This window comes from Sus scrofa, chromosome 11, assembly GCF_054392235.1.
Source record: "Sus scrofa isolate SSC_HxYL_T2T_F1_AM1 chromosome 11, Sscrofa_HxYL_maternal_Yorkshire_Landrace_v2.0, whole genome shotgun sequence".
NCBI lineage: Eukaryota > Metazoa > Chordata > Mammalia > Artiodactyla > Suidae > Sus > Sus scrofa.
Window position 1 is genome coordinate 54,564,550 of NC_139393.1, and position 24,866 is coordinate 54,589,415.

Here is a 24,866-nt window from a genome sequence, read left to right on the forward strand (position 1 = left end):
ATTAAGGCAAACTTGATCCGATCCGTGTAGGCAGGTTAAGTTCATTAAGCAAGTTACAGTTTAAGGGATCTGACGGATGACCACCCTCGGTTTCAGGGAGAAATGGACAAATATTTAGCAGACAAAACTAGCAGGTTTCATTGACATACTGTATCAAAAAGATAGAGAACTAGACTGACTTGCTTTCCCAAGGTCACTGTCACATACCAGGATTTGCTGTTTTCGGGGGGAGGGGGCAAGATTTTGATGGCATTCACCTAACTGCAGCCTCGCAGTCCCTGGTTTCTGTCCAAAGGTATTAAATGGATTGGAGCAAATCTTAGCATGCCTGTCTCCAGAGTTAAGAGACCATTCTACTTAAGCCCACCTTGACTGCTTAAAATGTTTAACTATTACATGTAGTGCAAAATGTTATACTGAGAAGATACATTATCCTTTTATTGAATTACAAACATGCTTGAAAATATTCTGAAGATATATGTGTGTGTGTGTGTATATATATATATATATATATAATGTAAACACATTCATATCCTATCCATCAATAAGTGCCCCTAAGGATTTTATTTGAGAGCTAACCCAATTTTAAAATTTTGTATTTTTTAACCTCTTTCTCTCCTTTGCTATTTATGAGGCATAAAAAACAAAAGGGGTAGAATGCAAATTTGCCTGTGGTTGTCTTTTTGTATTTATCAGCAAAAGGTTCCATCAGGAACGAGGTTGAAAATTAGTAACTGACAATGTACTTTCATACATGTTTCTAAAAATTATCTTTGTTGGCTCTGATTTAAAGAATTATCAGTGGGCAAATTTTAAGTAGCAACAATCCAACCGGTTCAGATTTTGCAAAGGAGTCTAACCAAGACCTTCTCTTTTCTTACAAATAAAAGTAGTATCAATAAGCCAAGGAAACTGCAGCAATGTATTTATTGAAAATGAACTAGACATATACTAATCAGATGAAGATGTAACAACGCATGAAGCATAATTGGTGCAACCTTTAAAAGATCACAAAAGAAAAATTCATTTTCAAAAGAAATACTGTATCCAAGACAACTTGAACTCTAAACACGGTAAAACAACTCGTAATGTTGACTCTGAACCTCCAGAATAAAATTTATTTTAAATTGAACAACTGAAAGGAAAAATTTCTTTTCCCAACTTGAAGATGCCCTGGCTACCACTTGTGTATCACACACATGAGAGAATTTTCATTGCCAAACAGTAACCAGATAATATTCATTATATTCCTCATAGGAAAAACGTCTCCTACAAATAGAGAAATCTGGGGGAAATCCAAGCAACAAAATAGCTGGTGCCCCCAAGTGAATGGGGTAATGAGAATCAGCATTTTCTAGAACCTAGAAATTACATTAATAGTCTGCTAATAAGACTTTATTTTCTTTTAAGAAAGTGCATGGGTTGGAGGGCATGCTGTTTTGTATCAAGAATCAATACATATACACTGAGCAATGGTCTAGAAGAGGTTTTAGATGCTGATCATCTGCTCATCAAGATTTTCTGAAACCTTTAGAGCTTTCTTCTTTAACTCTATAATACATTATAGCTTGTGTATAACAAACTCCCTTTGAAGAAAAGTATTCCAGACAATCCATCTGTGATAATATGCAAAAAGCAGTGGTGATAAATATTGTTTGGAAAGGCAAAAATGCTGCATCAACTTTCCAAGGCACTATCATAGAATCATCTCTGAAATGGAGAAATTCCACGGGTACGTTACAAATGCCTTTCCTTCCACACCCAGCATGCACGAATGTCCTCTAATAATCTGTAGGCTGAGAAAGTCGGGAGTCCGGATACAGAACTGTAGGCTTTAGAAGGGCTTTCTCCCTCCCTGCCCATGGATTTCAACAGTTTGTTTTACACATTCCACAGTTCTCATAAATCGTTACATGAAAGGGGAAGATGTGAGCTTATCACACCTCTCAATTGGCATTAAAAAAAAAAAAAAGATTCTCACCATAGTAACATCATCTTTAGAAAACCAATCATAATTGCATTTCCTTATTCTTCATTTAAGGTAGTGAGATCTAAGTAAGAGCTCCCACATTTTGGTGGGAAATGGCAAATCCTTGTCACCAACTGTGGCACCAAATAAAAGGGAGTGCATTCACAACTGTAGGAGTAATTTAAATAAAAGGTAGAGAGTTAGGAGTTCCCATTGTGGCTCAGCAGCTAATGAAACTGACTCATGAGGATACAGGTTCCATCCCTGGGCCTCGCTCCGTGGGTTAAGGATCCAGCGTCGCTGTGAGCTGTGCTATAGGTCACAGATGCAGCTTGGATCCCGCCTTGCCGGGGACCCCGCATCCTCGTAGACACTATGTCAGGTTCTTCATCTGCTGAGCCACAACGGGAACTCTCCAAAATTAAATTTTTGAGGACTGATATTTTTAATTTAAGTAATAATGCTGGTCTGATTTGCTAGAAAGTTAGTAACATTCTCTTTCACCTTGAGCTGGGTGGGCCAACTCAGCCACAGTCTTGCTTTCTCCTTGCACACACCTAAAGTAATGCTTGACCAGACTCAAAATGCATGTAGATGCAACATGCCCATTGGCACAAAGCAGGCAGCAGGGGGAAGGCCCCCACTTTCCTGAAAAACCCATAGGAGCTTGACTGGCAATCAGTCATTTTCCATATATATATATTATATATATATTGTCAGTAGATTTTAAGACAGGTCCACATAAAGCTACCCAAAAGTTTTTAACCTCCCCACCACTGAGTGAAACATGCTGTTCTTTGGAGAAAAAAATACATTCATTTTTTTCAAGTATATGTCAATATACAAAGATGTTCTAGCTTTGTTTCACTACAAAGACAAAATGATTTCACATGTGTCCAAGGGAATTTCACTTTAGCTTCCCTTTGATGTGGATTTCATGAAGTTTTGATTTTTTAAAAAAGTTGCCCTAAATATACATCTACTCCTTTTTTTCAGAAAGCAAGAACTCTCTAGGTCCATTATATATATGTATGTACATAGTCAACATGGACAGCAAAAAACAGTCTGCTTATGTACAATGGCATAGAACTGGCATGCTCTAAGGAGAGCGAGGGCTACCACTCCGATCTGGGCTCAGACCCGATTTGGTGGTTCTGTCAGCTCCGGTGTCCAGCGATGGGCCAGGAGCATGCAGCCTCCTCCTAACTGACGCATCCTGCATCCTCGCATCCTCGGGGCACTTCCTGCCCCGGCGGCCTGCCTCCGTTTATGGCTTGTTTCCGATCTTGGCTTTGTTGTTAGGGTTGCAGTTCAAGTCTCTCAGCAGCGGGTCAAAACTGGCCAGAGCATCTGGCGGCAGCAGCTTCCGGATGTGCTCCACCGCCTTTTGATAAGCTGTTTTCTCTTGTTCCAGCGTCCGGATCAATGACTTCATTTTGGTCTCTCGGGTTAAAAGATTTTCCAGGTTGGATTCCAAGGTTTGGATTTTAGCATGAGCTATCTGTTTGGAGCGGAAAAACAAAATCCTCCAAATCAAAAATTTGAAGAGTTTGGTTCATCATAGCAGCGGCCAGACCTTACATGTATTAACTAGTCATGTCCTATTACTTAATAAAATAGCATATGAAGGAGTTCCCATCATGGTGCAGCAGAAATGAATCCGACTAGGAACCATGAGGTTGTGGGTTCGATCCCTAGCCTCAATCAGTGGGTTAAGGATCTGGCGTTGTCCTGAGCTGTGGCTCGGATCCCACGTTGCTGTGGCTGTGGTGTAGGCCAGCAGCTGCAGCTCAGATTCAACCCCTAGCCTGGGAACCTCCATATGCCGCTGGGGCAACCCTAAAAAGCAATAAATAAATAAATAAATAAATAAATAAATAAATAAATAAATAAAAATAGCATATGAAGCAATAACTCCAAAACTTTCCATGAAATGGAGATTTTTTAGGTTTCTCAAAAGTATAACTAGGATACTAGACAAATACATATTTCACTAAAGACACAAAAAAAATGCAGTATTAAAACCTTTAATATTAAAATATTAAAACCCTCCCACGGTGGGAAGGGTTCTCACTCCACACACTGGTCTTCTCCTGTTGTGAGTGAAATCTGACAGAGAAACAGGAGATTCCTAACACGGCTTGAGGTTCTAAAAGAAGCTTTTTTTGCCCTCTGACTAGAAACAGGGGGAGTTTTCTCAACACATACTTGAGATCCTATCAGTTTTTAAGGTTGTTGGGAACCCAGAGATGATGACAGCTTTGAACTGTCACAGAAAAAGTTTGTAACCATTAATAAAAATCATTACAATATAAAGCAGGTACAAATCCACTTTTCCGAATGAGTATTCAATTAATCACCATTGAAACATCCTAGTAATGAGGAATACTACCCCAATTGTTTACTTTTCTTTCTGAAAATAGAATGTTGGCTCTTTTTTTTTTTTTTTCTTGTCTTTTTGTCTTTTTGTCTTTTCTAGGGCCGCTCCCTCGGCACATGAAGGTTCCCAGGCTAGGTGTCTATTTGGAGCTGTAGTCGCCAGCCGATGCCACAGCCACAACAACAAGGGATCCAAGCTGCATCTTTGACCTACACCACAGCTCACGGCAACGCTGGATCCTTAACCAACTAAGCAAGGTCAGGGATCGAACCCACAACCTCATGGTTCCTAGTCAGATTCGTTAACCACTGAGCCATGATGGGAACTCCTTGGCTCTTTTTTTGAATAGAAAAAAAAGCATAAAATTTTCTATGGGCCAGAGCTAATGGAGATGAAGCGAAGGAAGCAAGTGTTCCTTCTTGGGGGGCAATGAGAAGTCCCTCATTTCGAAACTATTTCTCTCCTAGTGCTTGTTGGAGGGCTCACCACACATGGAAGCAGAGTTTTATGGTTTCCGGTTTGTGAGGTTTGGGGGAAGGGCGAAAGCAGAAACCAAGGAGCCTTTAGGCACTTAAGCTCTAACTCAGAACTGGTCTCCCCCCAACCTGCCCGGCCCCCAGCTCCCCAGAAGGTTCACTTTCTCACCTCCTCCTCCTCTGATCACAGTCAAGCCCCACCCCTCAGGGCTCGGATATACAGCACACTTCATACAGACTGCAGATGCTCAATATTAGTTTATACTAAATCACTTCTCACATTTTAATTGTGCACTGATCAACAGAGATACTATTTTATATCCTGAAATAACTATAAACTCCTTGATGGCAGAGATGATACGACACCGGCTTTTACTCAATTCTTTCAAAAATGTCTCCTTTTCTTTCCATTTCTATGAGCTTTACTCTAGACAGTTCTCAATCCCCAATCGGATTTTGTCTGTTTTTCTAGGGCTACACCTGCGGCATATGGTGGTTCCCAGGCTAGGGGTCCAATCAGAGCTGGAGCTGCCGGCCTACACCACAGCCACAGCAACACAGGATCCAAGCCGTGTCTGGGACCTGCCCCACAGCTCACGGCAACGCCAGATCCTTAACCCAACGAGTGAGACCAGGGATCGAACCTGCATCCTCATGGATACTAGGCAGGTTTGTTTCCACTGAGCCATGACGGAACTCCCCCCAGTCAGATTTCTACAAATAATTGCTAGCGGGTCTCCCTACCTTCTCTCCCCATTCTCATCTGTCCTCATCAAGGTTTCCAGACTGATCTTTCTACACTATGGTTCAAACACATTCAGAAATCTCCCTTCCAACATCATTAAAGCCATGTTCTTTAACTGCCTCCATCATGTTTATCCCACCTCCTCCCCACAAATGAAATCTTAAGCTGTTAAGCTCCCTCTGCTGCGCTGTCATATCCTCCTGATGTACACCCCCCCCCCCAACTCCTCACTCATTTCTCCCACCGACCCTTTGGAGACCAGCTCAAGCTCCAAGCCCCCCAGAGATTTCCCAATTTCCTACAGTCAATCCCTCTTCCCTTTAACTTGAACCAAGTGTGGCACAACATCCAATAAGTATTGAACCAGATTCTGCTTTGAATTGCCATTTCATGATTTTATAAGAGTACGCCTTCCCTCCCAACTGAAATTTACTTTGCTATGTGCCTTTGCAGCCCCCAGAGCCCTCGGACACAGACTGATAATACAGGCCCACAGTCAGCAACCGCTCCATGCATGTCACAGCTCTAGCCTTCCTGGGGTGACTCTGTGCAGACAGGAGGCATCCCAGTACTTTTTTGGTCACATCGTTATCCCTGTACCTGTAATTTTTCTAGGAGATCCATGTTCTGTCTTTTCAGTTGGCTATTGGCCCTCTCCAGCTTCTCCATGGGCTCACTCTCCTCAGAGGCATATAAAGATTCCTGGAGTTCATCCTGCAGCACATGATACTCCACCTCATAGGCATGTAACTGTTTAGAAATGTCCATCTCGAAAACCTGCCATGAAAACACCACGGGTTAGCCTGACCTTCAGGATGGACACAAGATACAGGCTCTGCATCCGGGTACTTCATGTAGATTTCCAAATACTTACTAATGAGGAAGAGGACAGCATACTAAAAGGAAGAAGAGCAAATGTGACTGTCATATAAGGACAATGAAATGAATGAAACATTCTCATGAGGCCAAGACACTAGAAAAAAAGTGTTTTGTTTTGTTTTGTTGTCTTTTTGCCAATTCTAGGGCCACTTCCACGGCATATGGGGGTTCCCAGGCTAGGGGTTGAATCTGAGCTGCAGCTGCTGGCATACACCACAGCCACAGCAACGCGGGATCCCAGCCGCGTCTGCGGCCTACACCACAGCTCATGGCAATGCCGGATCCTTAACCCACTGAACAAGGCCAGGGATCGAACCCGCAACCTCATGGTTCCTAGTCAGATTCGCTAACCACTGAGCCACGACGGGAACTCCTAGAAAAAAGTTAATGTTCAAATGTTTTTCAACCCAGATGTACATAATCTAGTAACTATCTCCCCAAATGTAGCATACCAGACAAACAACATTAGTTACTGAGTAACTCTTATCTGAGTTAGAGATCATCCTTTCTGATTAAAAGCAAAATTGCGTAGGATAGCTCTATAACAATGAGACCAAAAGCCCTTCTAGTTATTTGTCCACGAGGCAGAGAGGTCTTATAATAAATATTTTCATCCTTTTGCTAATCCATCACTAACATATCCTACCATAGATATACATAGGAACCTTAAAATTGCACACCCAGAGCCCTGTCCACAGCTGTGGGGTTTAGTCGAGGCTGCCTCTGCTCTCCGATTGCCACCAAATGGGAAAACAATTTGCTTAGATGTTACAGGACAGCTAACTTCTCTCTCCATTCATTCCCTCTGATAATATATTTTCAAGTATGTCTTTATTTTTGGCTAACATTTAAAGATCTGTATGGCATGACAACTACTTAAGAGGAAGATAAGACTCCTTGCTACTAAGTGTGATACTGTGATATTTTAGGCACTAAAGCAGAGTTCTTTTTTCCTTTCTAATCTCATGTCAGGTTTTTTTTGTTTGTTTGCTTTTTGTTTTTGTTTTTTGCTTTTTAGGGCCACACCTGCAGCATATGGAAGTTCCCAGGCTAGGGATCTAATCAGAGCTACAGCTGCCAGCCTACGCCACGGGCACAGACAGCAATGCCAGATCTGAGCCGCGTCTGCAACCTACACCAGAGGTCACGGCAATGCCGGATGCTTAACCCACCAAGGGAAGCCAGGGATCAAACCCGCAACCTTGTGGTTCCTAGTCGGATTCGTTTCCACTGCGCTATAATGGGAACTCCACCAGGTTAGCTTATTTTAACAGAATGAAGCAGCATTTGTTGTAAGATGTACATAATCTAATGTTAACTTTGTGGTCTGAAGTGTTTAGCTGTCCAGTGGCTTGGTTGTTCAGCAAACCAAATTGTTTGTCATTGAAGTGTTCTGAGGTATACCTTGATATTTAAAAGAAAATGCTCATTCAGGCAACTTTGATCTGGAATCTACTTTTTAAACCTTCTGTCCCCTGTAGCTTCTGTCCCCAAGGCCTCTAGAAATTAGTATGCTAAACTGATCCAACTTGATGGGAGTAACTTATTCATAGGGCTTGTTTTCCAAAGAAAAGTATTGTTTAGAGGAGCAAAAAACCCTCCTTGGTTTAAGCTCACAAGGAAGCACTGCCATTTAAGCCTAGTATTTACACTAACACTGTAGGGAGAAAAGAAACTACAAAAACCTCATTTGCTTGCTTACCCTACTCCTATTAAAGATAGGCAAATCTTCAAATTTATATGATACTTCTCAATCTGGTTATTCCTCTCAAGCAAGCATCATTTTCCTCTACCCAGTGGGTATGAACACAATGGACTACTATATAACCATTAAAAATGACGGCCTGGATCTATACTTATAGGAAAATGGCCAATGTTGTACAGCTATTTTAATAAAAAATCAAGCTACAAAATAGCAGGTAGAGTGTGATGTCACTGATACATAAAAGTAAAACTGGATACATATTTATATGTGTATATACTTAGAGATTGTAAAAGGATGTTTAGGGAGTTCCTGCTGTGGCACAATGGGATCCGTGGGAATGCAGGTTCGATCCCTGATCGGGCACAGTGGGTTAAAGATCCAGTGTTGCTGCAATTGCAGCTTAGGTGCCAACTATGGCTCAGATCTGATCCATGTGCCATAGGGCAGCCAAGAAAAATAAAAAAGGATGTTTACAAGTTTTTAAATCTCAAAATGTGGAGATTTGTAGTTACTTTTACTTTCTTCTTTATGCTAGTCAGCATTACTTGAGTTTTTGTTTTGTTTTTTTGGTTTTTTTGTTCTTGTCTTTTTGCCATTTCTTGGGCCGCTCCTTCGGCATATAGAGGTTTCCAGGCTAGGGTCGAATCAGAGCTGTAGCCGCTGGCCTACACCACAGCCACAGCAACATGGGATCCAAGCTGAGTCTGCAACCTACGCCAGAGCTCACAGCAACGCCGGATCCTTAACCCACTGAGCAAGGCCAGGGATCAAACCCGCAACCTCATGGTTCCTAGTCAGATTCGTTAACCACTGAGCCACGATGGGAACTCCTACTTGAGTTTTTTACAGTGGCCGTAAATAACTCCTCAAAGTCTCCTTTAAAATTAACAGTTCATTCCATAGTTAATCAACTCTATTTGTCAGCAAATTATCTCCAATTTCAAGGCTATATATACCTGCCTATCAATTCCATCCATTACTCTTTGTTACACTCTCTAAAGCTAGGCAATTCCCTCATTAGTTTTTTTAATTAATTAATTTATTTATTTTGTCTTTTTCTAGGGCCGCACTCATGGCATATGGATGTTCCCAGGCTAGGGGTCGAATCAGAGTTGCAGCCACAGCAACACAGGATCCAAGCTGTGTCTGCGACCTACACCACAGCTCATGGCAATGCCAAATCCTTAACTCCCTGAATGAGGCCATGGATGGAACCTGAATCCTCATGGATACTAGTCGGGTTTGTTACTGCAGAGCCACAATGGGAACTCCCCCTCAATAGTTTTAGTAGAGAGGCGATCCGATTTTAAATCAGGTAACCATCTCTCTCTAAGAGCACAATCTCTGACTGCTTGCCAGCCAAGAAGATACTTCTGAAGAATCAGTAAACAACTGAATATGTAAATAAAGGTCATCTTTCTCAGTTCCCAAAGCACTGTAACAAAGAAAACTGCTCGGGGACATTTACAGAACATTCTGCTTGGGATTTCAATTCAATGTAGTGGACAGAAAAACGTATCTATGACAATATGAGTTCTTCATATAGAGTGAATTAGAGTGTACAAAATCCTTCTACTGAGTTATATTTGCTCCTAAAAACAATACATTATTCCCACTTTGTAAGGGTGGGAGTTGAGACCCAGAGAGGTTGTGACTTGCCCAAAGTCACTCGGCTAGTGAATAGCTGGACCCCAGTGCAAACTCAAACTCCCTTTCTATTGCTCTAAACTCTGTCTTTTTATCTGCTACCCCACGTGCCTCTAAAAGCGGTCAATTTTATCAATACTCACAAGTCGTGACTGCTTTCTCTACAAATGTGTTCTTAAATTTGTCCATGTCCTTTTATGTCAAATGACAATACATAACTACCACTTACCTGGTCCCTATGAAGAGCTTGGGACTAGACACACGATGTGCTGATTACTCTCCAGTTGCTTCCCAGGTCCATTCTCTGCCCTCGTCCATTCCCTGTACCCTGGGAGGCGGACCCCTGTGACTGCACTCCCCACACTTTCCTTCCTGCTGCCGTCTAGCTGGTACCACCCATGGGAAAGGCCATCAGGAGATCAAAAGGGGCAAAGAAAGCAGCTGGGTGCTTCTTCTGTGCTCCTTCCATGTCTGGCTCACCAAGAGCACAGCCACCTCTCACTGGGCCTGGTGACACTATTATATCCTCCTTCTCCGAACGCAGCACCGCAAGGATAAAGAGTCTCCCTCTGGCACTAGTTCCTGGGCACCTGGACACCTTGTATCTGGTTCTTTAATTGCCCACACCCGTGTAAATGGTACCTTCCTTTGAATCACTGGAGGTAGACTGTTTTCAGCAAGAGACCCTGACTGACACATCATGTAAGGTCTCATGTAAGCCTCGCAAAGTCTCTTGGAGGTGAGAATACTAGGGTTTGAAAGGTTAGGTGATGGGTGCAAGCCAAACAACTAATAAAATAGCTGGATGTTGATGGAAACCCAAGACTGTCTAATTGCAAAGTCTGTGATCTTATCATGGGTACTCCTTATACATTTTACAACAGAATTAACAATATTACAAAGGTAAGTGAGTCTCAGTTTGTTTATTTATTGGGTCTTCCTAACTCTGCCAGTTCTATCTTCGGTCTTACCATTGGCCTAAATTGGAAGATGCCTGAAAAACTCAGGATGCACTGAATCCCTTTGCCTGTGCACAGCCTCCAGGCAATGTTGGAATGGAGAAATGGCACAACAATCTCATTTCTAAGTAAAACATATCTGATCAGGAGTTCCTGTTGTGGGTTAGCAGAAATGAACCCAACTGATATCCATGAGGTTGTGGGTTCAATCCTTGGCTTCACTCAGTGGGTTAAGGATCTGGCATTGCCATGAGCTTTGGTGTAGGTCACAGACACTAGTCGGATCCTGCATGGCTGTGGCTGTGACATAAGCCAAGCAGCTGTAGCTCCGACTCAACCCCTACCCTGGGAACTTCCAAATGCTGTGGGTGCAGCCCTAAAAAGCAAAATAATAATAATAATAATTATATTATTGATATATACACACATGATCAATAGAAAAAAAAACTGTCAGGCAAAACTACATCTTTATGCTAAAACATTTTAATATACATAATTAGTAGAGAAACTCTATAGGGACTTGCCATTGTGGCAAAGCGGAAACAAATCCGACTAGGAACCAAGGTTTAGGGTTCGACCCCTGGCCTTGCTTAGTGTTTTAAGGAACCAGCATTGCCATGAGCTGAGGTGTGGGTCACAGATATGGTTCGGATCTGGCGTCGCTGTGGCTGTGGTGTAGGCCGGCAGCTGCAGCTCTGATTCAACCCCTAGCCTGGGAATCTCCATATGCTGCGGATGCGGCCCTAAAAAACAAAAACAAACAAACAAACAAAACCAGAAATTGCTGTATAATCTTATCCCTTATTATTACCATTTAAATCATTTAAACCATACCTGGGTGATAATTTTCTCCATTTCAGATGTATTCATATCAGGTAGCGTGTTTTTAAGGAATTCGACAATATTTTCAAAGTTTTCACATTCCATTATGAGTGTCTCTTGGTTACTCAGCAGGCTGAGGGCGACCTTAAATATAACTTCAGTTCCCTGGAGAAAAATAATATCTGAAAAAAGAGATATAATTGTCATGATCAAAATTATGCATACACTATTGCAAAAAGTGTCCTCCTTATGCAAATGGTTTTTTGTGTGGTTTTCTTTTGTGGCTGTTGTTTTAATTACTGCAACAGAACCTCAGAATATTTTACAAAAGAAAACTGGTCAAGGAGTTCCCGCTGTGGCGCAGCAGAAATGAATCTGAATAGGAACCATGAGGTTGCGGGTTCGATCCCTGGCCTCGCTCAGTGGGTTAAGGATCTGGTGTGGCCATGAGCTGTGGCGTAGGTTGCAGACGAGGCTCGGATCTGGCGTTGCTGTGGCTCTGGTGTAGGCTGGCAGCTACAGCTCGGATTAGACCCCTAGCCTGGGAACCTCCATATGCCGCAGGTGCGGTCTTAAAAAGACAAAAGACAAAAAACAAAACAAAACAAAACAAAAACTGGTCAAGATCACAGAGATTTGAAGAAATACTAAGATGACCAGAATAAACATGTTTAAATTTTCTTCTTACTTATTTAGGAATCTCAGATAAGGCCAGGGTAAAAAGAAAAAGATGTTATGTATCTGCCCATGAATTTTTAATTTTTAGTGGCAAATTTAATGGAGACTAGGTATTGCTCAAAAACACTTATTCAACTCATGTTTAGATTTTTCTTCACAAGGGAAATACCAAAGCAAATCAACACGACCAATTAGGGCTGTTTAAACTCTCATGACAATAATAAAATAGTAAACGAACCAGTTAATAAAGTAATTAAATCTGCACTAGAGCAGGAATTTTTTTAAAAAAACTTAAAAAGGAAACTCAAAGCCAATATATAACCTAAATCAGAAGTAAAAAAGAAAAGCTACCCTAACTCTGAACTCTGTTTCCTAACAAATACAACATGCAATAGTTTTGAAACGTTCTAAATACTTTTGTTTTGTTTTTGTTTTCAAGATCTAAAGCTTTTATTATTTTTATTTTCCCAATATATTTTTTTCTACTGTACAGCATGGTGACCCAGATACACATATATGCAAACATTCTTTTTTCTCACATTATCACGCTCCATCATAAATGACTAGACATAGTTCCCAGAGCTACACAGCAGGATCTCATTGCTAATCCATTCCAAAGGCAATAGTCTGCATCTCTTAACCCCAAGCTATGAGCGTTCCTCTCCATCCAGGCCCTCTGCAATCAATAATAAACAACAGGGAGCAGTCAGAAAGAGGGAACCAGGAGTTCCTGCCATGGCTCAGTGGAAATGCATCTGACTAGCATCCATGAGGACACAGGTTCGCGCTCTGGCCTCGCTCGGTGGGTTAAGGATCCGGCACTGCCGTGAGCTGGTGGTGTAGATCAAACCACACAGCTTGGGTATGATGTGGCCGTGGCTGCAGCATAGGCCGGCAGCTACAGCTCCAGTTCGACCCCTAGCCTGGGAACCTCCTTACGCAGTGGGACCCAGGAAACGATTACTCCAAACATGGTCATTCTTACTCCTGCATCTCTCCCTTTCCTGATAGTCTCTATTTTTCACCACATTCTAAGAAAAGGAGCAGCTATTGTAGAGCTGATAGAATCATTCATATTCTCTGAGCCAAAAAAACCAGACAACTGCAGAGATTTGTTTCCTGAATTCTGATATCAAGCTTCCAAGGATAAGTCAAAGAGAAATACCCTAAACATCACTGTGATTACAGAAGCTATTTTTTCTGAGAAGAAAATCTATAAATGAAAGGATTTATAGAAGACCCCAAAATGGGAACCCAACCTCCAAAGAAAACCTCTCTGGAGAAAAGCAATGGTGTATATATATGCAATAAAGAGAAATCTGGTAAACATTTCATTTTGTGCATCTTGGTTTTACTCTTTTGCACACTTTGCCTATAGACTGTATTATTACTAATGCAGTGTTTAACTCTTAAAACCACAGCCTCCACTAAGAAAGATATCATACACTGTAATCTGGTATGTGTATACATATGATGCATAGATTATTCAAGCTTGAAGTTTCCCCAAACAACATTTTTCCCTATGACGGTTTCCCTGTACTCCGTTGCATTTCATTTTTTTGCTAATGCTGGCAATGCCCTACAATCAGGGCAATACTTACACATCCACCAAAAGCTCTAACTTAGCAAAAGCACAGTTATAAATATGGATGACTTTCACCACGGATACAAGATAGATGAGTAGAACATAAAAGCTCAGAAAGGAAGCCCTTTCTGAGATCATTAAGGCCTAAACATTAGAACAAATCTCTGGTAAAGAGCTGATTTTAAAAAATAATAATAACTTTTGCTTTTTAAATAATGGATTTAGACAAACCTAACTAAAAACTCGTGTTCCCATAAGGGAGCAAGAACCATGTCCCACTTTCTTTTCATTCCTTGTTCTTAACACTGTGGACCAAGGCAGCAACTCAATAACTGACCTCAGGCTGGACCCCCAGTGCCCAGAGCTTTTCCCTGAGCCACCCAGTCTTAGAGATGGGCACCAACACCACCCTGGCATGAAGGCTAACGGGAATTTCAGTTACCTTGTGAAAACAAAATGGCTTATTAAGAAATGCCAGGGAGTTCCCTTCATGGCTCAGTGGTTAATGAACATGACTAGGATCCATGAGGATGTGGGTTCGATCCCTGGCCTTGCTCAGTGGGTTAAGGATCTGGCATTGCCGTGAGCTGTGGTATAGGTTGCAGATGTGGCTCGGATCCCGAGTTGCTGTGGCTGTAGTGCAGGCCAGCAACTGTATTCAGATTTGATCCCTAGCCTGGGAACCTGCATATGCCACGAGCACAGCCCTAAAAAGCAGAAAAAAAAAAAAAAAAAAAGAAAGAAATTCCATTAGAAGAGTTCCTGCTGTGGCACAAAAGGTAAAGATTCCAACTGCAGCAGTGACTCAGATCGCTGAAGAAGCACAGGTCTGATCCTCGGCCTGGTGCAGTAGGTTAAGGGATCGGGAGTTGCCACAGGGCAGGCTGCGCTGCGGCTCAGATTCAATCCCTGTCCAGGGAACGTCCATATGCTGCAGGTGAGGCCATTGGGGGAAAAAAAGCCACTAGAGACAACACTGACATAGGTACTTTCATTGACACACTCAAAGAACATGCTTCTCTGTGTTTTGAATCCAGGGTGAAGAGGACAATGGGGGGAAAAAAATTGGAAAGATGTGTATAAAAATCTAAAAAAATATACAGAGGAAGTCCTTAGTTCAGATTTTTAAAAAATTATACTCTGGAGCTCACGTTGTGGCTCAGCAGAAATGAATCTGACTATTATCCATGAGGACACAGGTTCGATCCCTGGCCTTGCTCAGTGGGTTAAGGATCCAGCACTGAAATGAGCTGTGGTGGAAGTCGCAGACGCGGCTCGGATCCCCAGTTGCTGTGGCTGTGGTGTAGGCCAGCGGCTACAGCTCCATTTGGACCCCTGGGAACCTCTGTATGCCGTGGGTGCAGCCCTAAAAAGATAAAAAAAAAAAAAAATTATACTCTGATTTGTAGGTATAAACAAAAATAAGAGCACCATTGCAGCTTACTCAAATATGGGAGCTCGATTCTTCTTTTATTTATTTATTTATCTTTTTGGGTTTTTTTGCCTTTTCTAGGGCCGTTCCCGCAGCATATGGAGGTTCCCAGGCTAGGGGTCGAATCGGAGCTGTAGCCACCAGCCTACGCCAGAGCCACAGCAACACCGGATCCTTAACCCACTGAGCAAGGGCAGGGATCGAACCCAAGACCTCATGGTTCCTAGTCGGATTCGTTAACTACTGCGCCATGACGGGAACTCCTTCTTTCCCTTTTAATTTCAATTTTATCGAAGCCCAATATGGTTTCAAATTACTCTCAGAATGGAACCAGGCATATTTATTAAATGCCACAAGCAATGTGCTATTCTGTGTAATTCCCAACAAAACCGCTGGAGCAGTGTATGGCTAGAAGCCTATCCCCCGGAATAAATGCCACTGTCCCATTGGATTATCAGCGTCTCTTACCAAAAACTCTGGCTACAAATCCTAATGGAAACTGAGAGGCAAACAATGTCAGGAACCAGGGGGCAGCATAAAGACTGGGGCTGATTTCATTTTCTTCAAGATGATTGTAGAGAGCTCTGTGATAGTCATGAAGGAGCCTGGACAGCTGGTACATCTGTATCTAAAGTAAATTTGGAGAAGAAAAATAAAATATTATGCATTTATCTAAGTGTACATAAAATATACTAGCTTTAATTTCATTACTAATATTTAATAACAAATTCATGTATGTTCCAGAAATAAAAAGAGTATTGCTTTATATTATTACTATGTGAAAGCTGACAAACCCAAGTTCATTTAACTGAGGTCATAAAGTGGGTCACTGTAAGTCCATCTATGACCACGGACCATGTTTCTCTACCATGTCTCTTTTTGGCATCACCATAGCTACACAGAAGTGGTCATTTTTCCTCCTGTAGGGAGGCATTGCTTTTGGAATTTAAGCAGAACTGTCCTGGCTCAGGACTTTCACGGAAGGTCCATTCTAATTTCAGACCCATTCCAGAAAAGCTTCCATTTTAAAGAATCTACCACATCCAGTTCAGAAACAAAGTTTGTCTCTCTTTGCTGGGCTGGGCATCAAATTTATGACCGAACTCTGGCTTAGACCCACAGACAATCTGCATGGCTAGGACACTGCTAGGCTTAGAAGGTTATGGAGCCAGAAGCTTGAGCTGTGATTTCTAACATCCAAGGTACTCCAGCAGCATATTTTCCTTGAGAAAAGAGATTAAGGCAAGAAATGAAGTCTGAATGTTTCTAGTATTGAAAGAAGAAATTATTTCATTTGGCTACTGAGTTGATTACTTATATTTCAAAAAAAAAAAAAAAAGAAGTTATGAAGACAACAGTTTGTCGTAAAGCTTAAACTCCTGTCTGTGGTGGCCAAAAGTAAAGCAGTAGCAAATAATAAACAAATTCATGAATTGTGCTTTAATTTAAATTTTTATCTACACAGTAACACACTGAGTAGTGGGTCCTTGGCCAGTCACATCAGCTTAACATTTTGGTGTGAAATATATACTAAATCCAGCAGAACTTTTTCTCTAGAAGACATTAGCAAAATATCACCCACAGTTAGCGCTATAAAAATACCTTAAAATAACCAATTATATTGTGAATTCAACCACTGTTGTTTTCAAAGCACAAAACTAAAAATCAAAATACTATACATCAATACAGCAAATGTTTGATCTCTGTAACACACACCTGTGGAAACTGAGGTTCCACACAAGCTGCAAAGGAAAGAATTAAAGAGCCACAGGAAGTCATCACTATAAAATAAGCTTAGCTGCAGTCAAACAAAGTTTTAAAAATGAGATTATAATCTCATGAAGTCATGTTGAAAGAAATCATGTATTTCCACTTAGGCCATTTACAATTTAGAAAGTAAATATACTGGGCTCTTTCAACAGAAGAATTAGTAATTTGGGGGCACAAAAATCAAAGAAGTCTATTTAGCAGGATAAAAAGAAAGCCTATCATCAAAAGCACTCTGTTCTGGTTCAGCAATGATCATAAGACAGAAGCAATACTACAATGTTTAATTTTTTTAAAAGGCCTTTACTTTTCCCCTCCATTCTAAACTTGGGGCTAAGAACATTTTTCCTGGAAAGGTATATTTACATTAAGTTTCTTTTGCAAAAGACAAACAAAAACACAACTCAGTCTTCCTTCCAAGGAAATTTTAATAATAAGAGGCCATTTCCTAAGGACAAATATTTCTTCCATTCTGCCCTATAGATAACATGGAAAATCTTCTGATAGAAGAGATAGAACTAGAGGAAGGGAGATGAAGGGGGGGGGGAGATGGGAAAAAATAGAAACCAAAGACTCCTGATAAAAAGATATAACACTTGGGAAACAATAATGGAAACAAATATGCAAAAGAATGTGTAGATAGATGATGGATAGATAGATAGATAGACAGACAGACAGACTGAATCACTTTGCTCAGACAGACAGACAGACAGACTGAATCACTTTGCTCAGACAGACAGACAGACTGAATCACTTTGCTATACAGCAGGATTTAACACATTGTAAGTCACCTCTACTTGAATGAAATACATTTTTTTTTAAAAGATATTATGTTTTACACTTAACACAGAAAACAGCAGACACAAAACATGATGGGACATCTTTAAAAAGACCTCCACCCCCCTCATTCGCAGATAAGGCAACTGATGTGTTCAACCTACAGTATCCAAGCTCACCCCACTCAGGGAATCAGAACTTCTATCAGGTGATGCCAAGCCTTCTGTCACTTGCGCGTTCAAAAGTCATTTATTGGATAAAAAAACACTTTTGTCAGAGTTCTTGTTGTGGCGCAGCAGAAACGAATCCGACTAGGAACCATAAGGTTTCGGGTTGGATCCCTGGCCTTGCTCAGTGGGTTAAGGATCTGGCATTGCCGTGAGCTGTGGTGTAGGTCACAGACGCAGATGCAGCTGGGATCCTGCTTTGCTGTGGCTGTGGCTCTGATTCAACCCTCACCTGGGAACTCCATATGCCACATGTGCAGCCCTAAAAAGAAAAAAGACCAAAAAAAACAACAAAAACAAAAACAAAAACACTTTTGTCTCTCAAAGTGGAAAAGTGCTGCAACTCACTTTATGGATCAAAAAGTTCTACACTCCCAGAATAAGATCCCCAATCTTGTGGCCTATGAAGAATGCTGACCCCAAAGATTTTAGTACATTTTCATTTTCATAATAATAGACATAAAATATTTCTTGGTAATTGCAATGGTCATATTCAATGAACATAAAAATTAAATTTATGCAAATTTATGCAAATTTTATAATGTCAAACTAATGAGGACTTTTTAAATTGAAAAACTGTCACATTTTAAAAGTAATATCTGGGAGTTCCCGTCGTGGCGCAGTGGTTAACGAATCCGACTAGGAACCATGAGGTCGCGGGTTCGGTCCCTGCCCTTGCTCAGTGGGTTAACGATCCAGCGTTGCCGTGAGCTGTGGTGTAGGCCGCAGACGCGGCTCGGATCCCGCGTTGCTATGGCTCTGGCGTAGGCCGGTGGCTACAGCTCCGATTCAACCCCTAGCCTGGGAATCTCCATATGCCGCGGGAGCGGCCCAAGAAATAGCAACAACAACAACAACAACAAAAAAAAGACAAAAAGACAAAAAATAAATAAATAAATAAATAAAAAATAAAAGTAATATCTGTATCTATCCTTTTATTTATGAACCAAGCCAACACGCTACTCACAGATACACTCCATTCTTTCAAATTCCAGAACTACTATTTCCGAAAATTAGAGCTGATGAATTCCTTACAAGGGTGTCAATGCTTCCTACCCAATATGATACAGTAAACTGTTTAGAAATAAAATAAAAAAATAAAACCTTCATAGATTTTACAGTCATCACCATTTCACATGGGTGTTTATGGACTTACGAATAGTTATTAACTTGGAGTCACTGTACTTGATTTATGTAGCCAGGTGATTAATCTTCATATGAACTCTTCACATGAGCTCTCAGCTGAAACCCAACACTGAGAGCAAAGCCCTGCCTCCCTGTCAAAAATTTCATCTTGAACAACTAATGAAAAATGGAGCACTTCCCTCCACTCATCCTCTCAAGAAAATACCACTTACTGTAATACTCAAAAAGTGAAAACAAACTCCTTTTTTGCCGATGGATCCGTAACCAAAAAACTAAGTGTAAAAACTGATCATCGGGAACCAGGAAAAAAGCATATTTTAAAAGTATTTTTAAAATACTTTAGGAGTTCCCTTCATGGATAAGCATTTAAGGAACCCAACTCAGATGTGGGTTCGATCCCTGGCCTCACTCAGTAGGTTAAGGATCCGGCGTGGCCTTGAGCTGTGGTGTAGGTTGCAGATGCAGCTCCGATTCGACCCCTAGCCTGGGAACCTCCATATGCCGCGAGTGAGGCCCTAAAAGGCAAAAAATAAAAACATAACAATAAAAACACTTTAGTTCTTATCTAACGCACAGTATCATAGCATCATTCTTCCCTCATGCCAAGGGAGGAGAACCCTGGCATCTTTCTCTTTAAAGTCTTCCTGCGTATTTTTACAACCCACAGCTTTAAATTGCAAGGTAGTGATGGTTTGAGATATCCTATCTATAGACAAAATTTTAACTTTCTGTTAGAAACCAATACATTAAGGAAAGCGAAGTTTAAACTGGAGAAGAGAAATGTGTAAACAGGGCAAGTTTGAAATAGGTGAAAGATAGCAATGGCAACGGATACCTTCCTTAACCAAAAAACCTTAACGGTGCTTCTTCAGAGCGTGCTGAGAAAAGCAGACTGAAAAAGTACCACTGACTCAGAACACTTTATCCTCTACCAGGGCCTGTCCAACATTCAGATGAAGAAGGGGAGACATGGAAAGTTCTAGAAGCATTGCATGGAAAGTTCTAGAAGAAGCATGATATAGATGTCTATTATGTATGCACTCGAAGGAAAAGAATAAAACATTAGATTTTTATATTTCAAACAAAATATCTATGCTTCTTTTCGACTGACAAGTTGAGGAAAAGGTAACAAAGATATCTTGATACTTGCTCCAGGTACTTAGGAAACAGACTTGAGGACTCACTAGAATTGCTTATTCTTCTACCTCAGGAACTACGGAAATGGGAGTTTCCATCGTGGCTCAGTGGTTAACGAACCCGACTAGTACCCATGACGACACGGGTCTGATCCCTGGACTCGCTCGCTGGGTTAAGGATCTGGCATTGCCGTGAGCTGCAGTGTGGGTGGCAGACATGGCCTGAATTCCGCCTTGCTGTGGCTGTGGTGTAGGCCAGCAGCGACAGCTCCAATTTGATCCCTAGCCTGGGAACCTCCATAGGCCCTGGGTGGGGCCCTAAAAAGACAAAAAAAAAAAAAAAAAAAAAAGAAAACAAAGAAACTATGGAAAAGTTACTCTACATATGGATGCCATGCACTTAGAGCTTGGCAAAATTGCAAATCCCACCATGAGCTAAAACATGCCTCTACATTTTTCCAAGTTCCAAGACAATGGGTCCCAACTTCTTTAAATCTGAACCGTAATTCAGAAGAGGGCTTCCGCTAAGATTTCTGGTCCCAGCGTTACACGTCCCTCGTGAAGATGTACCGCTCACCTGTAGTGACATCATGTCAGGCCGGTACTGCTTGCGGAAGCCCAGGTCATACATGAGGAACTTCAGCATTTCAAAGGCTTGCTCTTCACTCATGTGCAGAAGCAGGACTCCGGCCACAAAGCTGATCCCCTGACAGTAACCCACTTCTTTGTCCAGCAATGAATAGGCTTTCAAGAGGTTAAAGAGAGACAACTGCCCTGCCCCGAGCTGTGCTGAAAAATAAGGGTGGGTAGGGAATGTCCTCCCTGCAAAAGAAAAGAACAATATTTTTGAGATGTCCTGATGCTTTGGAGACCAGAGTGAAATTGCAATTGAGTGATTTCCAGGGAGAAACAAATACTCTTTTCCAAACCAGTGAGAGTTGCTTAGAGCACCCCTCTAAGAGTCTCCCTCTAGACAGTCCCAAGTCCCACCTGCCAGTCCGTCATCCCACCTCCATGTATATGACAGTGGACAAACACTGGATGCTAACCAGCACTTCTTTTTAGGAAAAAAAAAAAAAAATCCACAGACAAATCAAAGACATATTCAGGAGAGCTCCCTGAAGAATAGAATATAAAACTTATTCTGACTATAAATCAAGGCAAACTCTAAGTTCATATAAACTCCACCTGCTAACTGACATCAGAATTCTACAGGAGGGGGAGTTCCCGTTGTGGCTCAGCGGTTAATGAACCCGACTAGGATCCATGAGGATGCGGGTTCGATCCCTGGCCTCGCTCAGTGGGTTAAGGATCCGATGTTGCTGTGGCTCTGGCATAGGCCGGCAGCTGTAGCTCCAATTTGACCCCTAGCCTGGGAATTTCCATACGCCCTAGGGTGCAGCCCTAAAAAGCGGGGGGAAAAAATTATTCTACAGGCAGTATTGTAGGATTTAAAGAAAAATCTTAGACGTTCACAGTAGATTCCTTCCTGCTTTTCTTGTAATATGATGCTGGAGGGACCTTGCAGGGGTTGTTTTGTTGTACATCCAGTCTATCATTCAGGAAATAGTTCCTTTTCAAATATTCCTGGCTCTCTGCTTCTTACGCTACTTCTATGAGTCATGTAGACCTACCTCTTTTCTTTTTTCAATATATCCAAAAAGTCAAGGATAGGGAAGGGTCACGCTGATTTTAAATAAACTCCACCCTAAATTTCAGTTCTGTGTACAACATTACCATAGAGACACTTCAGCAAACAGACAACATGAATCTAGGGTTACTCAAAAGCTGGTACTCAACACTGAAACAAAGCCACCTTTACCACCTAGGCTGTACACGGTGGTAGGGGACTTTGCTTGCACCATGAAAATGACAGGGTGTTAGCTTCCTTGTGAAATGATTACGCATGTCAGTTAGAACTTGTAAGCATGCCAGATTTTTAAATGTTTTCCACCACATATGCTTAAAAGTGATTTTATCTTTCCAGGAACTGAAAAGTTGAATTCTGCAGCGTAAGGAAGGGGAAGATAGGAGAAAATAACACGAACACGCTGAGGAAACACAGATGGCTACGAGGAAAGTCAAATAAGCAATTTTTTAAATTATCTTTTTATTTTCTCACCAAAACTTTTGGCTGAATAAAACTATACATATACTGTCTATACAAGACATTGATTCTAGCTCCATTTTTTCCCCTAGCAGCCTTTCCCTGTAATGTGATTTCATCACTGTCTGTTTTAGGGCATCTTAACTGGCTGTAATTGCAACACCCCAATTTCGCATCTCATTATCAATTTCTGGTCACAGAACCACAGACCTGCAGGGGTCTATAGGGACTGCCTAGTTCACTGTCCTCATTTAAGAGAAAGGATTGCAACTCAGAAACAAAGTAATTTGCCTAAAACTACTGTTCCATGGCAGAATCAGGGCAAAAACTGAAGTTTTCAGTTTCTCTGTAAGATTCTCCTTTTCATTTCTACTGGACTCGAAAAATATTAAGCGAGTTGGCCTTTTCCCAACAAAAGCCCTTTGTCATCCAAAAGAAGCAGAGGCCCAACTATACTTCAGTAAAACTTTTAAAAAATAGAAAGACACGGCTCAGATCCTGAGCCACTGTGGCTGTGGTGTAGGTCAGCAGCTGTAGCTCCGATTCAACCCCTCGCCTGGGAACTTCCATATGCCACAGGTGTGGTCCTATTAAGCGAAATTAATTAATTAATTAATTAAAATTAAAAATAGAAAAAAAAAAAGCCTAGGTTTTGGACAGTGATTTTTACCTACCTTAATATAAGGTGACTGAATATACAGTAATCCCTTGTTTCTCCAAATGGGTTCAGATAACATATTTGGCCACCTTACCAACTTTTGGGGATTCAGATGAAATAACCCAATGTCAATATATAATATTTAATCCAATAAGTTACTTTAAAGTAATAAGATATGTTAATTTAGAGAAAAATTAGATACAGTGTAATTTTTAAAATCACCATTTTTACTTTCCATAAGTTATTTGAAATTCTATACCTAAAAAGATGACTTTATGATGCTGCCACTGGAAGTGCATGTAACATTAGGACAGCTAATTTTTTTTTCACCCTATAAAAATGTATTCATGATTTCCACAACATAACCACATACTGTATTGCCTTTTTTTTTTTTTTTTGTCTTTTTAGGGCCACACCAGCAGCATATGGAGGTTCCCAGGCTAGGGGTCCAATTGGAGCTGTAGCAGCCAGCCTACAGCACAGCCACAGCCACAGCCACAGCCACTCGGGATCAGAGCTGCATCTGTGACCTACACCATAGCTCACAGCAATGCCAGATCCTTAACCCACTGAGCGAGGCCAGGGATCGAACCCACATCCTCATGGATGCTAGTCGGGTTGGATAACCACAGAGCCACAATGAGAACTCCCCCGTGTTGCTTTTTAAAGGCTCACTCAAAGGTTTGTTTTCAGCAAGCTGTCCAAGAAGACTTAGTAGACCTGTGTTAAATTTTCTGGTGCCCTTGTAACCTTTTCTAACCTATTTCAAGACCAACGCTGATTGAAATGATGATAAAGGTCAGTTGTTCCAAAAAAACAGGAGCTGAGAGCACCCAATAATATGATCTTTACAATGATTCAAACACAAGATGACTTTCTTTTTAGAGGGCAAGTCTGAGGATGAAAACCTCAGGCATTTACATTCAGGCATTTAGAGTCTCTTCAGCCAGACACGACGCCACCTTGCCCTTAGGAAATTTCAGACACAGTCAGCAACCTGCAACCAAGAGATCCTCTTGATCAACACCAAAAAAAAAAAAAAACAAAAAAAAAAAAAAAAACCCAAACCTCAACAGATAGGACCTAGCGTTTACTTCTGCAAATCATAAGCAATATGGCAGACATACCTAAGTCCACTAGAATAGCATGCTGCTGGGCCGTGAGCTGCTTTAAGAGCTCTTTGTAGGATGTGTCAGGAGGCTGATGCTTATTAGGCAATCTGTGTCTCAGACGATATTGCAAAGCGAGGAACTGCCAGATTTCTCCTCGCCGACTTTTGGGAACACCTACAAATCAAAGAGATACAAAAGTAAGGTCTAAAACACTGGAATGACGTTGCTACCTCATAGCTGATTAATGTGATGCTTGAAAACAGGCAGCTATACCGTCCTCCGTCCCACCCTACAATGAGACAACACGATGCAGTGACAGAAGCATATTTTGACAAGTTGAATCCTGTAGCTGCTACTGTCTCACGAAGGAAAGTCCTCAAATAATGAGGGTGATAATGGCAATATTAACAAGAGCAGCAGCCACCACTGACTGAGAACCTAATAGAACGTTTATTGAGGATGCCTGGCTTCTGAGCACTGTCATTATAGAAACTGCACCTAAACTACTCACATGTGCTCAGACAACAACCTAATGAGACAGGCAATTACTATTATCTATGCTTTACAGATGGCAAAGCTGAGGCAGAAAGGGGCTAAGTAATATGCCTAAGTTTGCTCAGCTAGTAAGCGGCACTTTAGAAGCAGGACTCTAGTTTCAG

The 24,866-nt window shown here is 41.4% G+C and overlaps 1 protein-coding gene across 16 annotated transcripts in view; it reads right to left on the minus strand.

Annotated features, from left to right (window-relative positions):
• Positions 1-908: 908 nt before the first annotated feature.
• The window catches only part of TBC1D4 (TBC1 domain family member 4), a 216,702-nt gene continuing 192,744 nt past the window's right edge, over positions 909-24,866 (minus strand). For 9 of the 16 annotated variants that reach the window (XM_084981930.1, XM_084981929.1, XM_021065672.2 and 6 more), the window contains 6 exons: positions 24,223-24,381; positions 20,908-21,152; positions 15,746-15,905; positions 11,595-11,764; positions 6,171-6,347; positions 909-3,470 (listed from right to left, as the gene is read on the minus strand). In XM_084981930.1, coding sequence (XP_084838056.1) covers positions 3,237-3,470; positions 6,171-6,347; positions 11,595-11,764; positions 15,746-15,905; positions 20,908-21,152; positions 24,223-24,381 — 1,145 coding nt within the window. In that variant the 3' untranslated portion in view covers positions 909-3,236. Of the gene's footprint in view, positions 3,471-6,170; positions 6,348-8,704; positions 9,249-11,490; positions 11,765-15,745; positions 15,906-20,907; positions 21,153-24,222; positions 24,382-24,866 lie in introns of those variants that run through there. The other 7 variants (XR_014819617.1, XR_014819616.1, XR_014819615.1 and 4 more) reach the window with 2 other exon arrangements.